Raw genomic sequence first — 13,742 nt, forward strand, 5'->3', positions numbered from 1 at the left:
TTTTATTTTTTAAACTGGGATTGTATATGGATTGCAGACGTACAACAAAGCTCCTTGCTACAGAGCAGCAGCCTGATCCAAAAACAGCTTGTGGGTTTTCCTTACCCTCCTCACTTGAGTTACTCTCAAGCTTCTTTCAAAGGAAAAAATTCCCTCCCCTCCCTTGTCCTTGTAATGAAAATGTATTTGCAGTCTAAATGAAAATGTGATGCTCCTGTGTTCCAACAGATAGATAATGATGATACAGGAAACTGTTCTCTTTGCCCAGCTGAGAGTAATGTTGCAGGGCAACACGAAGTATCTAAGGTCAAACTGTGCACAAATCCTACCTCTCCATACAGTAACCAGGACAGCCATTATAAATGCTGTGGTTTCCAAAGAGCCTAGATGCAGTTTAAGGGACATGGACAAAGAAATGTGTCTCGGGTTGGGTATTTCATCAATTTAACCTCATCTGAAAGGTCTGAGTACTGCTCCTTTCTATGTAGTTCAAAGATTAAGAATACAATTACAAACAATTCATCAGCATCTGACTTCAGGCAACAGGTCAAAGAGGTCTTTAATACTCGGAATGAAGTCAAAGAACATACCTAGGTGTCCTATCTTCAATCTTTAATGCCGTCTGGCATGCAAAGGGTATGCAAGAGTTCAGCTTGAAGTTATGGCTTTGACGCAGAAATTACTGGGTGAGGTTCCTGTAAAAAGCTGTAGTAGCAGATGTACTAACCTGTCCGCTGATTGAGGCCAGGCTGATGTGTATTTAGCTATTCACTTTGGTTTTGGAAACACCAGTTGAAATTTTTCAGTTGGAGAATGAATGGTTTTTGTTTTTGAGGATGAAGACTAAATGAAAAAGCAATTAATATTTGTTAGGAAGGAGTCAATATAGATAATGTGCTTAGTCTCCCAAGAATATTTCACAATACATGAGGAGGAGTTATTTAAACGTTACGTTTCAGACTCTGCCTCATAGAGTTAAGTTCATTCTGATCCTAAGAAAACACAACCTGCCCGTGTTGACTGAAGTTCATGTCAGGTAAAACCAAGTACATATTTTTTGATCAGCTTCAATTCTGACCTGCCTAAAAGTTCATTTGAATATGTCTATTTTTCTAGGGAACTGAAGTCTTTGACTTGAGGAAACAAGCTATCCATAATCCTCCAGGTGACATGAACTATTCTTAGCCTCCAAACATCAGTGTGGAAATCTCCTGCCACAGCTCCCTCTGGATGGCTGGTCCAAAACTTCAGCTATGTGATGCTTAGAAGCTACCTACCTAGAAACTGTCCATGGATAAGACCCCAGACTTGAAGACCTGGTGTCGATTTGCAATCTTTGTAAGAACTGCTATTAGATACAGTGTCCAAGAGAACTTTGTGGGCCATAGCTGTCTCTATTGATTGAAATTGCTAAATAAAAATCAGTTCTTGTACCTTGAAGTCTTGAGCAGCTGATAAGCATCTGTACAGTAAATTCCATTTTCCTGAGAACACTACTACCACTCCAGAACCCTAGTTTTCCTCACAAAAATGGAAAGTTGGGGTTTTTTTTCTTAAAAAAATGTTGTCTTAGGTTATGATTCCAAACAGTCCTAAGTCAGCATCACTGATAGAAAAAGTCAGTGCTCAGAGTATGTATTGTTGGATAAGCTAGAACAAACTCCCTCTGCACATGCCTATATGCTGTTGGACAGCTATCCTGGAGCTGTATGTATAAAGACAGATACTGAGGGGTTAGTTTCAGATCCAAAATGTGTACAGATTAGGCAAACATCAGTACACTTTGCACCTTGCTCATATGGTCATATCAGAGAGCCAAAGTTCTCTGAAAAAAATGGTTGAGGTTCGCACTGCACCAGGTACTTCAGCAGGATGTTAGCTCAGATACTGAGAGATGATAATTCAAATATTAATACAGTCTGTGCAGGTAAGAAAGGAAAGGGAAAAGCACAAGAATGCAGGCATTACTTTGAGTGACACTCCTCCCTTGATACATGAAAGTTGTATGTAAGAAGTACCATCACGTCAGTCAGAAAAGGTGTAGGACATATGTAAATTGAAAGGCAGCCAAACTCAAAGCCTAGTGTACATCAAATGCACGAGCCACAGCAGGGGAATCGCATTCTGCCAATCTGTATAAGGAAAGCTTACTCTGCATTGGGCATTCAGAAGAGCGCCTGCAATTACTTCTCCTGATTCATCTGTACCCTGTATAACTTGATATAATTTAATATTTTCCACCCTTCTCTTCTGGTGTGCAGCATCATCAAGCTCTGTGAGATAACATTTAATTTTATGTTACATGTTGAGCAGCTCCTAATGTAATTAGTCTTAATGTAATAGCGTAATTTGGTTTTGGATGGGAAGATTTACAAAGAAAATTAGAATAAATGAATGCACAAAGCACCAGCTGGTGCTTATACCTACTCCCACATAAGAAGAATATTTCTATTTGCAATCCTATGAAAGATGAGATAATTTGGATAACAAGGATCAACAAAGGGTGATGCAGCAGTTGGTCTAAACAGAAAGAAATCCACAGACAAATCCTGAACCATGTGGGATGTAAAGCATGCCAAAGCTGGTAGCAATCCAAAAGCATGTTATAAGGGAAAATAAATATTGCAGTTCATAAATGTACCATGTGGTGCACAACAGCAAGTGGCAACGGTGACAAGAACAGTAATAACTGACGAGCCAACTTGAGTGCTGTCCGTTGAATAGGGCTCTTCACTGACAGCACTTGGGCACCTGCCTCAGAAATGCAGGAACTTCCATTGACACATTTGATCAGTAAGAGGCCGTAAAACCTCCGCCCTTGGAGGCTTTCAAAATTCAGCTAGACATAGCCATGGCTGACCTGGTCTAGTACTGGTGACAGTCCTGCTTTGAGCAGGAGACTGGACTAGATAACCTCCAGATGTCCCTTCCAATCAACAGTTCTGTAAGTCTACAATAAATAACTAAAATGTCTCCAGAACAATGTCAATTACTATTTCAATTTTTCAAAACATGACCTCCAAAGAGTGTATCTGACTATTTTAAGACCTGGATAGTCTTCTGCGTGTAACAATAAGTAGCTACTCACAAAATGACTAACATTTATCTGATGATGAAGAAGGTGCTAGTGTTTACACGTACCAGCTCTTGAAGACCTTCAGCCAGATCACTTGAATCAGAATGTATCATGTCTAAACTTTCCTAAGCTCCAAGTGACAATGAAGAAAAGGTACATTATCAGCAAATCTCATAAACGCCAGATAATTTCTGTCTTACAAATTTAATTTCAGTTGCTTATCAAACTTTCTTTAATTTTAGGCATTTTTGCCAACATTTCCACCGTCTGACTTGTCCCAAGATGAAACAGGCCATGCCTGAGAACAACCAATATTTTGTCTGGTTCCGAAGTATTAGCAGTTCCTGATGTGTACTAATATGGTCTACTTCTTCACAGACTGGAGTTTCTGAAGCTGGTACAGCAGAGTTATACCAGGGATTACATTCATCCATATTTGAACAAAAGAACAAAATAAGAAATGTGTAGACCTTTATGTTAAATACAGGCAAACTGTGCACGTGAGAACCTGTGCACACGTGCAATCTCCGTGCATATACACTCTATAGGTTTACCCAGGTGGTCATAGACAGCGAGAAAACAGATACTTCAAAGTGTTTTCAGGAGAGGTTCGTGTATAGGCATTGCGGAAGCTGTACAGATGGTGCACCTGTCTGGCAAAGCTTTGAATAAGGTTGAGGAATAATGGAAAGAATTATCTTATGGGGTTCTGCGGTTAGTCATATTTTCATTACATTTAACAAGTGAAGTAGGCTGGCAATTAGGTGGGAAATTTCTGGAAAGAAAGTTCAAGAGGTTTTCTTTCTAGCAGCCCATCCCTTTACTAAGAAATGGGTGAGGTTTATAAAAACATGAAGAGGTAACTATGTGATTCACTTTCACTTGATATGCTGCAGGAGAGAAACCTCTGCATCCCCGATCACTAGACAGGCCAGGCCTCTGATCAAGAGGAGAGGTGATAACAAAATGGGTGACTATGATTTTCATTTTTATACTTCCTTCATTATGTAGATGTTCTGGCAAACAGCCTGAACTCTGATCTCTCAAGGCTAAAAGAAGCAAATAAAAAAATACCAGTTGGAGGCAAGTGATGAGAGCCTTACCAAAGCTATACATAAGAACATGCAGTAATCTCAAACCCGAATTAAATTAGATATCTAGTCAGTGAATTCTCCCTGAACTCTTCTCCCTTGACACTTCCATCTGGACACTGAGTTAGATACCTGGGTGTAAGGAAGTTTCCAACAGACAGGGAAACACCTCAGTTACTTCCTCATAATCCCTTCTGGCCCATTCGGCACCTTAACAGGTCCTCCTCTTACAACACTAAAGAAGAAAATGTTTTGTTATAGAAAGGCTTTCTAGCTCTACTGGAAGATGAACTCCTCTTGTTGGTCATAAAAGGGACTGACATGATCACTGCCTCCCTTGCAGACTTGAGTCCTACATCCCAAAAGAAGTACCATTAAAAATCATTGTAAAATGACTGGTATTGCAAATTCCTAACTACACCAATGTTCACACAAACATATTTTTACTACCTACCTTAACAAAGCATGCCTCACTATGCAAGGTGGTGACTGCAACCTAACTGTATCTCTTCTTGAGTCAATACAGGCAGTATAAAAAACCAAAATAATGCAAATACATAAATAACACGATTTTCCAGGTATTTCTTCTTCCATAAACCAACATTATGTTTTGCCTGTCCAAAATGCTTAAGCCCCAGCTATATAGCTGGGATTACTTCTCTCTGTTACGTGGGTGTTGATGAAAATCTGTGTGCTTCAAAGTCTGTTACAACACAGCTGTAATGCAGACACGTCTAACTCCTCTTGGTAGGACTTCTGTGTCTTATCAATATACTCGTGGCTCTCCTATTTAACCTGCTTTTGAAATTCCCCTTCCACTTAGTTGCTCTCATTTGACTTTGTTCAGCTGAGCGCTCTGTCATGTGCAGCCCGGATGGATCCAGCTGAGGCAATTGTACAACTTCCCCTACTGCCGCTGTCCAGATCTGCTGCTCCGCTAGAGGTTATCAGCAAAGCAGCAGGGTCAGCAAGGAGAATGTATGACTGTGTTCCAGTTCATAGTGCACTATATCAGCCTTAATTGCGGAATAAGGAGAGTGTAAGCTAGGACACTGCAGCATGTTTTGGGTTACTGAGTCACCAGCTTTTTTCTCACTAAATGTGGGAACCAGCACTTGAAACAAGTGGGGGAAAAAATAAGCCTCTCCAGAGGAGGGAAAGCTATAGAGACACATAGCACAACTCTCCAAAAGCAGGGAGGAGAAAGGAGTTGTGTACAGGCTAGCTATTAACAGGAAGATCAGGAGACAAACCTTGCACTTCCCAGGCTGTGCACCAAATGACAGAGCAAATTTCACAAGCTTTCCCCTCCTGAAAGCTGACAAAATAGTGAATTTCAGGTTCAGCTGTGGGCTTTTTCCCCATATTTAAAATTACTTTGATAAAGAAGGATCTGCAGTTTGCCAACAGACGCAGAAAACAGGTGAATAAATTGACTGATACATGATGACTTTGCATAAGCACATTATGCGCCATTCTGAGGCCATGCCCGAGAAAATGACTAGAGACCTGCTTGTAGTGAAAGTTGCTACACCACACACACATATGAGTAATTACTAGTTGAACCAGAACTAATTCTACAAAGAGCAACAGCAATTGTTAGCCAAATTGAGTCTGCCGTGGCAGATGCTAAAATAATTGCTCAGGGGGATTACAGGCCATATCCAAGCAGTTAATTCATTAGAATTGTAATCTTCAGAGTGGCAATGGACGAGCAGACAAAATGGTAGCAAAGAGAGCCCAGTTCTTTAATCAAACAAGCACTTACTGCCCTTCTTCCTTACCTTCTATTTCCCCATTTGTATGAACAACGCATGCTTCACTTAACGATCAAACATGCATATGTTTGCTTACTAGCTAGCCTGAACAAATTTCCCAATGTCTGGGGTTTGGAAAAAACAGAGCATTTTGCTAGTGCATTCTACAGCCATCAGTAATCAAATACATGAAGTCACTGTCCCTGCTATAAATCCCTTGCATGAAAAGAGTGGAGTATTGTTAAACAGCAGTGACAGATACTGGTTTCAACCGGCACGATATTTCAGCAAACAAACATTCTTCAAACATTCGCACAGGCCTACAGGAATGTCTGCATGGGTACTTTCAGGAATAAAAATTACATTCCACAGGGAGGATTTTTCACAAAGGACACTTGTGTGTTTCTCAACTAAAGAAGAGAAAAACTCCCAGGTGACTTGTCTGACCAATATAAACTACCTCTTGATTCTACTCAGATGCAATTCCTAGCAGAGCAAAGGCTCACTTATGTCCCTCCAAGTCCAGGAAACAGAGGTTATAGAGGATGTTATCGGCAAACAGGTCATATGCTAGCTGTCTGCAAGGGTGCATATGTCCCTGCAGAAAGGGAAGCCATTTAAAGGAGAAAGAGAATTAGTTAGTCACTGAATTTATTTTGCTTTATTCTCTGAGTTTTGAATGCAGGCTGTTAAAATTGGTCTGTCCCTGAGCATTGATTACTTGTATATTTGTACCTTCAGGACATAAGACACAAAACAATAAAACAATACCATTTCATTTGGCACAACTGACTGTAGAGGAAACAATGCTTGACATAAACCAGGTAAAAATAAATATTACACAAATATACACCAGGTTGCTGCATATCAAGAACTCCAAAGTGACTTTTATGAGTTTATAAACTTGGATGTGTGCAAAACAAAAACCAGTAAAATTAGCTTTGCTAGGTTGCCATCCTTACTCATGCTGAATAGTACTTCACCTCACAAAGCACACAACTCATTTACAGCTCAACATGATGAAGAAGGAGAGAATCTATTACAAAATGTGAAATAGAAAGGCTTTTCTACAGATGTTATGCAGAAGTTCAGCAAAGGTGAGTAAGGAAAAGAAGACTTTAGCCACATTCTAAATCACACAGGGCTTTACAAAACAGATTCTCATGAACTGCTTCTGGAAGTGACAGCAACCCAACAAAGGGTGCTGTGGCAAAGACAATACATAAACCCCATATCTATTAAACAAAGAAATAGGTCACTGTGTAACATACATGATGAATTTTCTTAGTGGTCCTAAGAAAGTTTTGTAGAGATCTAAAAAGGAAAATGGCACAGGAGAAAAGTGGGTGATTCTAACTATCAAGTAGACTTTGCAGCCCCTGTGACAAACAAATAGGAAAATCATGGCATGCCAGGCTAGAAGTTACAGCTCTGCAGGATGTCCTGAGATGAGAGACGTGTGGGGAACTGGGAATCGCAGCTAGACTGCAGACAAGCCAGGGACTGCCACAGAAAGAAATAGCATCACCTCTCATGTCTCCTGCCTCAGCACCACCAACCATCCTCACTGTTCTTCTCTAGTTAGCTGGTTCACTAAGCGAACATAGCAGCTCTGCTAGTCCAATCTGATCAGAAAGTAATTTTTGAATGAAACGTTTTTTGAAGACTATTGCTGATTTATCACCTTATATGAAATATACACACATAAAAAAGGGTTGGCAAATTTTCACAACTGTAACTGTTTCTTTCTGAGTTCAGAATGATTTAATTTGTCAAACATAATTCATTACCCCCCCATCCAGCCTTTTCTATAAGATGCTTAAGTATCTTTCAGTTGCAAGAGTCACAAGTAGAAAGTTATAAAATAAAATCACGAGATGACTAGTACTCTAGTACATATGTATATTACATACACATAAACATATATATAGCATATACACTAGCATAATTAGCTGATTAACATCCAGTGTGACTGCCATGCTTTAAATCCGTAATTTTTTTTCATCAAACTTTCCTCTCAGATTTGGGCACTAAAGATGTCCAAAATGATGGCACTACCATACATACAGAGGCAGGCAATTTCCATATACCTATGCTGTAACCTCCTCTCTAGCCACCTGCTGAAAGACAGCATACTGCGCCATTTAAATAATGTTTATGATTAATATACCTCTTCAAAATGGCCACCCCAAAAAAGGAAGACTACTATCCACTATCAACAAAACAGTACAATCCAAAGTAGTCACTACTGCCTGCAAATGAGCCATTTTTCTTAAGGCTTCATACCAAATGCCTTTTCTTCTGCAAAAAAAAAACCAAACCCTTGCACAAATCAGAAAAATGCAAACACAAGGATATTCCAGTTTGGACACCTATCACGTTTCTGATACAAAAGTTATGCAAATTTACTTATTTTTATATAAGCTTTTCTAGGTTTGTCACTAGACCTGATTTTTTGCCTCAGCTTTTATCAATTCTTTAAATACATACACTTGGTCTGATTTTTAAAGTTGAGCTTTTATTAATTCTTCAACTATATCTGATATATAAAATAAGCACCCTTCTGACAGACACCTTCTCCTCAGGTCATTGCTTGTGACCTTTACTTGGGGATGAGCAAATTGACCTGTAACCCCTGTTTGAGATCATGTTTGGACAATGCCTCACTCTATCATGCATTTATTTGATGTTTTCCCTACAGACAAGAAGCAACAGACCTTACATTAGGGTCCTGCAGGCTGGAGGTCTTACTGGGATTTACAAAAGACGTCTCTTCTTTCACAGCCTGTTAAAAGAAGGAGCCAAAGTTTAGTACAACATCTATACACTTAGGATAATGCATCTGTTTATTAAAAAAATATTCCTGTAAGTACCCCAGAAAACCGCAATACCCAAAATGCCTACTCTGCCCAGATGTAAAAGGCATAGTAATTTTATTTTTTTTCAGCTCCTACATTTGAGATTCACTGTGACGAGCTACAATGTACAATGTGCAGAGCAATAGTGTTAGGGAGAGGCTGGATAAGGAAAACGGAGGAAAAAGAAAGGAACAGTGATATTTATGGTTCCTTCAGAAAAAATTTGAAAAGAAATAATAAAAATCAACCCAGGCAAAAATACTGTAGTTGAGTTGCTCTTTTAACTAGAGTAGAATAAATATTTATGTAGTCTATTCAAAATAATGATGCCAACTTTTCATTCAGTCTTTGAAAAATTAACTGAAAAATGGGATCCCCCACATATAATCACACTGTACATGCAATTCACTGAAAATCTCACCCACTACTGTGCTTTGCTAAATTAGAGTCCTGTCTCTCACATACCATTTGTCTATAGAGTTGAAAATACTGGTATTGCAAAATGACTTACTTGAAAATTGCTTGATTACCCAGGAAACGCCCAATTTGGGCAGGTGTTGGTAGATTATACTCTTCAACTGGGACGTAGGGTTCCACAATCCGTGTGTAAATGCGAGTGTCAGTGCAATACTGCACCCCTCTACAGAAAATACTGGTTGAAGACACAAGAGTATCTCCAAATCAGTAATGGGCTTGGCAGGCTCTGACATTTCCATTCTGCTAAATGGATAGAAGGGAACTGGTATGGGCCTACAACAGAGTGACTTTTCACTCTTCAATATCTGAACCATAATAATTTGAAGCCATTAGTCTGGATCAAATTGAATTAAATGTGTCGGTATCATCCTCTTCAAAAAAGGATGAGAGAGGTTCCTTCAAAATCATCAAATCCACATCAAAGGATTCTAGAGGCATGTAAAAATATTGTAAAATTGATGTGAGATCTTCCATTCAACACAAACTGATATATACCATGTGAGGGTACTCATGAGAAAAAGAAACAAAATGAAAGCTGAGTTTCTTCTATACCTTAGCAATGAATGACAAAATATCAGTAGGGATGCCGAGTGCTTGGGGAAATTGCCCAAGTTGTGATAGTTTTAGGTTTGTTTCCCCCTTGTGCCAGAGAGAACAAAACACCCATTGCCACTTCCCAGGTCATCATTTACCAGAGCATCAGCCATGGTGGGAACAGACTGTTCCAGCTTGTACACACAATTAACTATATGTGCAATTAAACTGCAAGCACTTGGAGCTTGGTAGAAACTGAACTCACTCGTGGGCTTACTCCAGCCCGGAGAAGTAACTGAGGATGGGTTAGGAAGCATTTGAGGTCCCTCTGTAACCCGTCCTGTTCGAGTTGTTGCAACTCATATATTAATATGGAAAACAACATCAGCAGAGAAGGGACCCTCTGAACCTCATCAGCGAGTTTGTCCCTCATTTACACAGAGAAAGATAGTTTACAACTAGTTTACTCAGAGGAGAACAGGGTCAGCAGTAGGTACCAGAGAAGCTCCACGCCAACATAGGGCTTTTACATATTTGGGTTTAATCTCCCTCAGCCGGAGGTTTCCTCAGTCCTGGACAAATGCTCTAAACATTAAGGAATCAGATAAAAGGGGGACACAATCACACCATTGTAATTCAGCCACCATATGTTTTGTAGCGAAGTTTTTCAGTGAATTAGTGTAATACCATGAATAATTTCAGGACCAGGAGTGCAGTTTTTTATTTTTGATAAATTTATAACTTTAAAGAAATTTAGCTCAGCTCTAGAAAGCTTTTTTTTTACTGGTCTTCTAGTAGCTCTGTCTAGCATAATGTTTATTCAAAATCTAGTGCTTTCTTGAAAGGAAATAAAATGTTTTTTAAGGAATTGAGAGAAAGCATTGAAAATCATTCTTTGTTGGCATAGATGAGCACTGAAGTAATATTTCTTTGTTCTACAGAAATTATAATGCTTTTTATAAAGCAGTTGGGTTTCCGAAAGCTGTAAACACGAATCCAGCTGTCAGAAACTTAATACACAGTCTCTTCTTCCACACTGATGTCTTAACAACACTTTATTGTTACGCCTGACAAGCTAGCTGCTTATTATGTGTCAAATTGGCTACTTTTTAAAACCATAAATTTTACTTTATTCCAATTTTCACCAAATTAATCGAGCTGCATTTTAAGATGCACTTGAGCGCAACAATAGAAAAGAGAATACAGAGATCAAGGATGCAATGCAGGGACTGTAACCAGGAATGAAATGATTAAAATTCCACCTACTTAAACACTATAAGCCGCAGACCTCGCCACGGACCTCCTTAGCCAGTTCAGAGGGCTTCACTGTATTAGTCCCTAATAGCTGACCTTTTGCTTCTTAGCTCTGTGACTACATTACCACTCTCTTCTGCTTTCTCTGCGTTGGAAGGCTAAGCCTGCATCTCAAGAAGCGATGTATTCCTAAATGGCATGATCAGCATCCTGAGGAACTTCTCCTGGTATTAATTTTCTCAGTTATTACTCATGCTTTAGAGAACAGAAAATACTTCTGTACTCATAAGCAAGTACTGCAGACCAGTGAGCAAGTAATCCCACTCTAAACTGGAGGGAGAGAGGGAGTGCGTAAAGAAATGGAGGGGCCTGAACAGCCTCAGGTGATGCAGGCATGCACACTGGGTGCCATGGGTGTGCATTGGCAGGTACACGTTAATAAGGATGGGCTAACACGTTAATAAGGATGGGCTAATTCTCCTTGCCCTATGCCTCTCCTCCATACCCATGGATGAACAGACATGGGAAAATGTTGCACCTGCAAACATTTCTGCAAAGGGCCTCAGACATCAGGAACTGTAGTGCCCTTGCTTTACTTGTTGGCTTGCTGGGTTTTGGTTTGTTTGTTTGTCTTCAGGAGGAGGCCAGTAAGTCATCAGGTGACAGTATGTTTCTTTTATTTTTCCTCTTAACTCAGCAAATCACACTCACTAACCACACAAGGACTTCCTCAGCCCTTACTGAAAAGATGTTAAACAAAGGTTATACTTGTACACAACTCTCACAATATAATTCCCAGATGGCTTGCCTTCATTTGAAAACAAGTGCATATGTTAGGGCCAGGATTCGGGCTCCACTGCAGGATGCCCTCCCTGAGTGGAACAAGGGCATTTAGCCAAGGCTGGCAGTAGGCACCTGGTGGGGAATGTATATGGGGAGCCGGGCAGAGGCTTTGTCGCCCACAGAAAACCCAGCACTGAGCTGTGTAAGGAGGACAGAGGCAGCAGCATAGAGCTGCTCAGATGTCCTTAACTAAAGCAGATTCTCCCCTCACCCAGAGGCTGCTGCTCTGAGAGGGAGAGGTTTCAGGGCATAGCAGACCTGGAAACTTCATTTATACAGAAGCAGATTCACTTAATAATTACCCAAAGAAAAACAAGCTGGCTCTTCTGGCTACCAGACTGCAAAGCAAACACAATTAAAAGTTGATCCATATAATCCATCCACATAATGCCAGTCTCTTTTCTTCTCGGGGCCCAGAGCAAAGGAAAAATTATTAATGTTTCAATTTCATATGCCATTAACTTTCTGGATGGTGTTAGAAACAAAGGTAAAGGATTACTTTATCATACTAGAGACAAGAAGCATGCCTGGACAGAAATGTCATTGTACAGGCTCTCTTCATAGATGATTGCTAAGAAAGACTAGTTTCACCAAAAGATGAAAAGAGGAGAAAAGCATCTAAGTAATATCAAGTTTTGCCCACAGCTGCCTAAGCAATCAACCTATGGTCTGCCAGGCTGATCCTGACTGCTTTTCAGTCGACTCATGAGCACCCATAACCCCTGCTGCTATCCCGGCAGCCAGGTCCTTTGGAGCCTTAGAGAGGGGGTGGATGCTCCAAGGATGCTACGTCAGACCCTGTTGAACTTTCCATCAGGGTTGGGAACACTTTCTGGCCCATGGGAGGAACTCCATGTATGAATTCATAAGCCCCAGTGGCTAGATTTGCCTAGTGAACAGCAGCTCCTATTTAATTCTGAAGGAAAAGTTAGATGACAGGAACGGGACCTCAAAATGGGAACTGGATGCACTGGGCATGTACCAAGTGGGAGAACAAAGGAAAGACACAACTTTGGCTGTAGCCTTCTGTGCTTCTGCACAGATGACTAGTGCTGGCTGGGACTGTGGGCTGGTGATCCTCCAGCGGGGCGCTGGGCAAGGCAGGCTGTGTTCTTTGAAACTCAAGCAAGCACCTTGGGGAGCTAGTGCCCTCTGTGCCTCTCCGCCATCACAAGGGGCATTGCGGCGGCTCTCACCCCGTCTAGTCCACAATAGGGATATCCTGAATCAGCAAAAAAGACTGTATGAAGAATCTGATCACTGCAGCCAAAGGGGAGTGTCAGATTCTCATCTGAGAAAGACAAGGATCTGTAAGGCTCATATGAAACACACAATGTCTCTTATTTAGCAATTTCACAAAGTTCCCAGTTACAGAAAGGAAGGAGGAGCAACACAGCTCTCATGTGTTTGGAGATCTTCAAAGGTAAGGAAGCAATGGCTCTTACTGCAGTGGCCTGGAAATACTTTTGTATTTACTGGCTCTGTAACGATGCTAAGGAGGCCTGAAGCATACCAGATTTTTCACCTCTTCATCAACACTTTTATCATTTGTCAGCCGCGCTGATCATTGCCTGATCTGATTAGATAATACAGACTAAGCAACACATCATCAGGAAGAATGCCCTGCCAAGGTAAACCTACCTTAGTGATTTCATACGTCAGATGTATCCTTTCAGGCAGAAAAGCATCATAGTTAGGTCTCTTGGGAACAGACTACTCTGTTTTTCTCCCACTGAACAGGGCCTGGCACCATGTGTCTCCTGGGCTATGGCAGGGCTCCTACACATCACCGCAATTAACAGTACTTGTCTCATCATGTACTAGCGCTTACAGACATGCCAGCTAGGAGACA

At 40.6% G+C, this 13,742-nt stretch overlaps 1 protein-coding gene across 5 annotated transcripts in view; it reads right to left on the bottom strand.

The window, feature by feature from the left end:
- EPB41L4B (erythrocyte membrane protein band 4.1 like 4B) overlaps window positions 1-13,742 on the bottom strand; it is a 177,496-nt gene that overhangs the window by 37,763 nt on the left and 125,991 nt on the right. For all 5 annotated transcript variants that reach the window (XM_074576347.1, XM_074576345.1, XM_074576348.1 and 2 more), the window contains exon 19: window positions 8,642-8,709. In XM_074576347.1, the coding sequence (XP_074432448.1) occupies window positions 8,642-8,709 (68 nt within the window). The remainder of the gene's footprint in view (window positions 1-8,641; window positions 8,710-13,742) is intronic.

Source organism: Larus michahellis, chromosome 2 (genome assembly GCF_964199755.1).
Source record: "Larus michahellis chromosome 2, bLarMic1.1, whole genome shotgun sequence".
NCBI classification, from domain to species: domain Eukaryota; kingdom Metazoa; phylum Chordata; class Aves; order Charadriiformes; family Laridae; genus Larus; species Larus michahellis.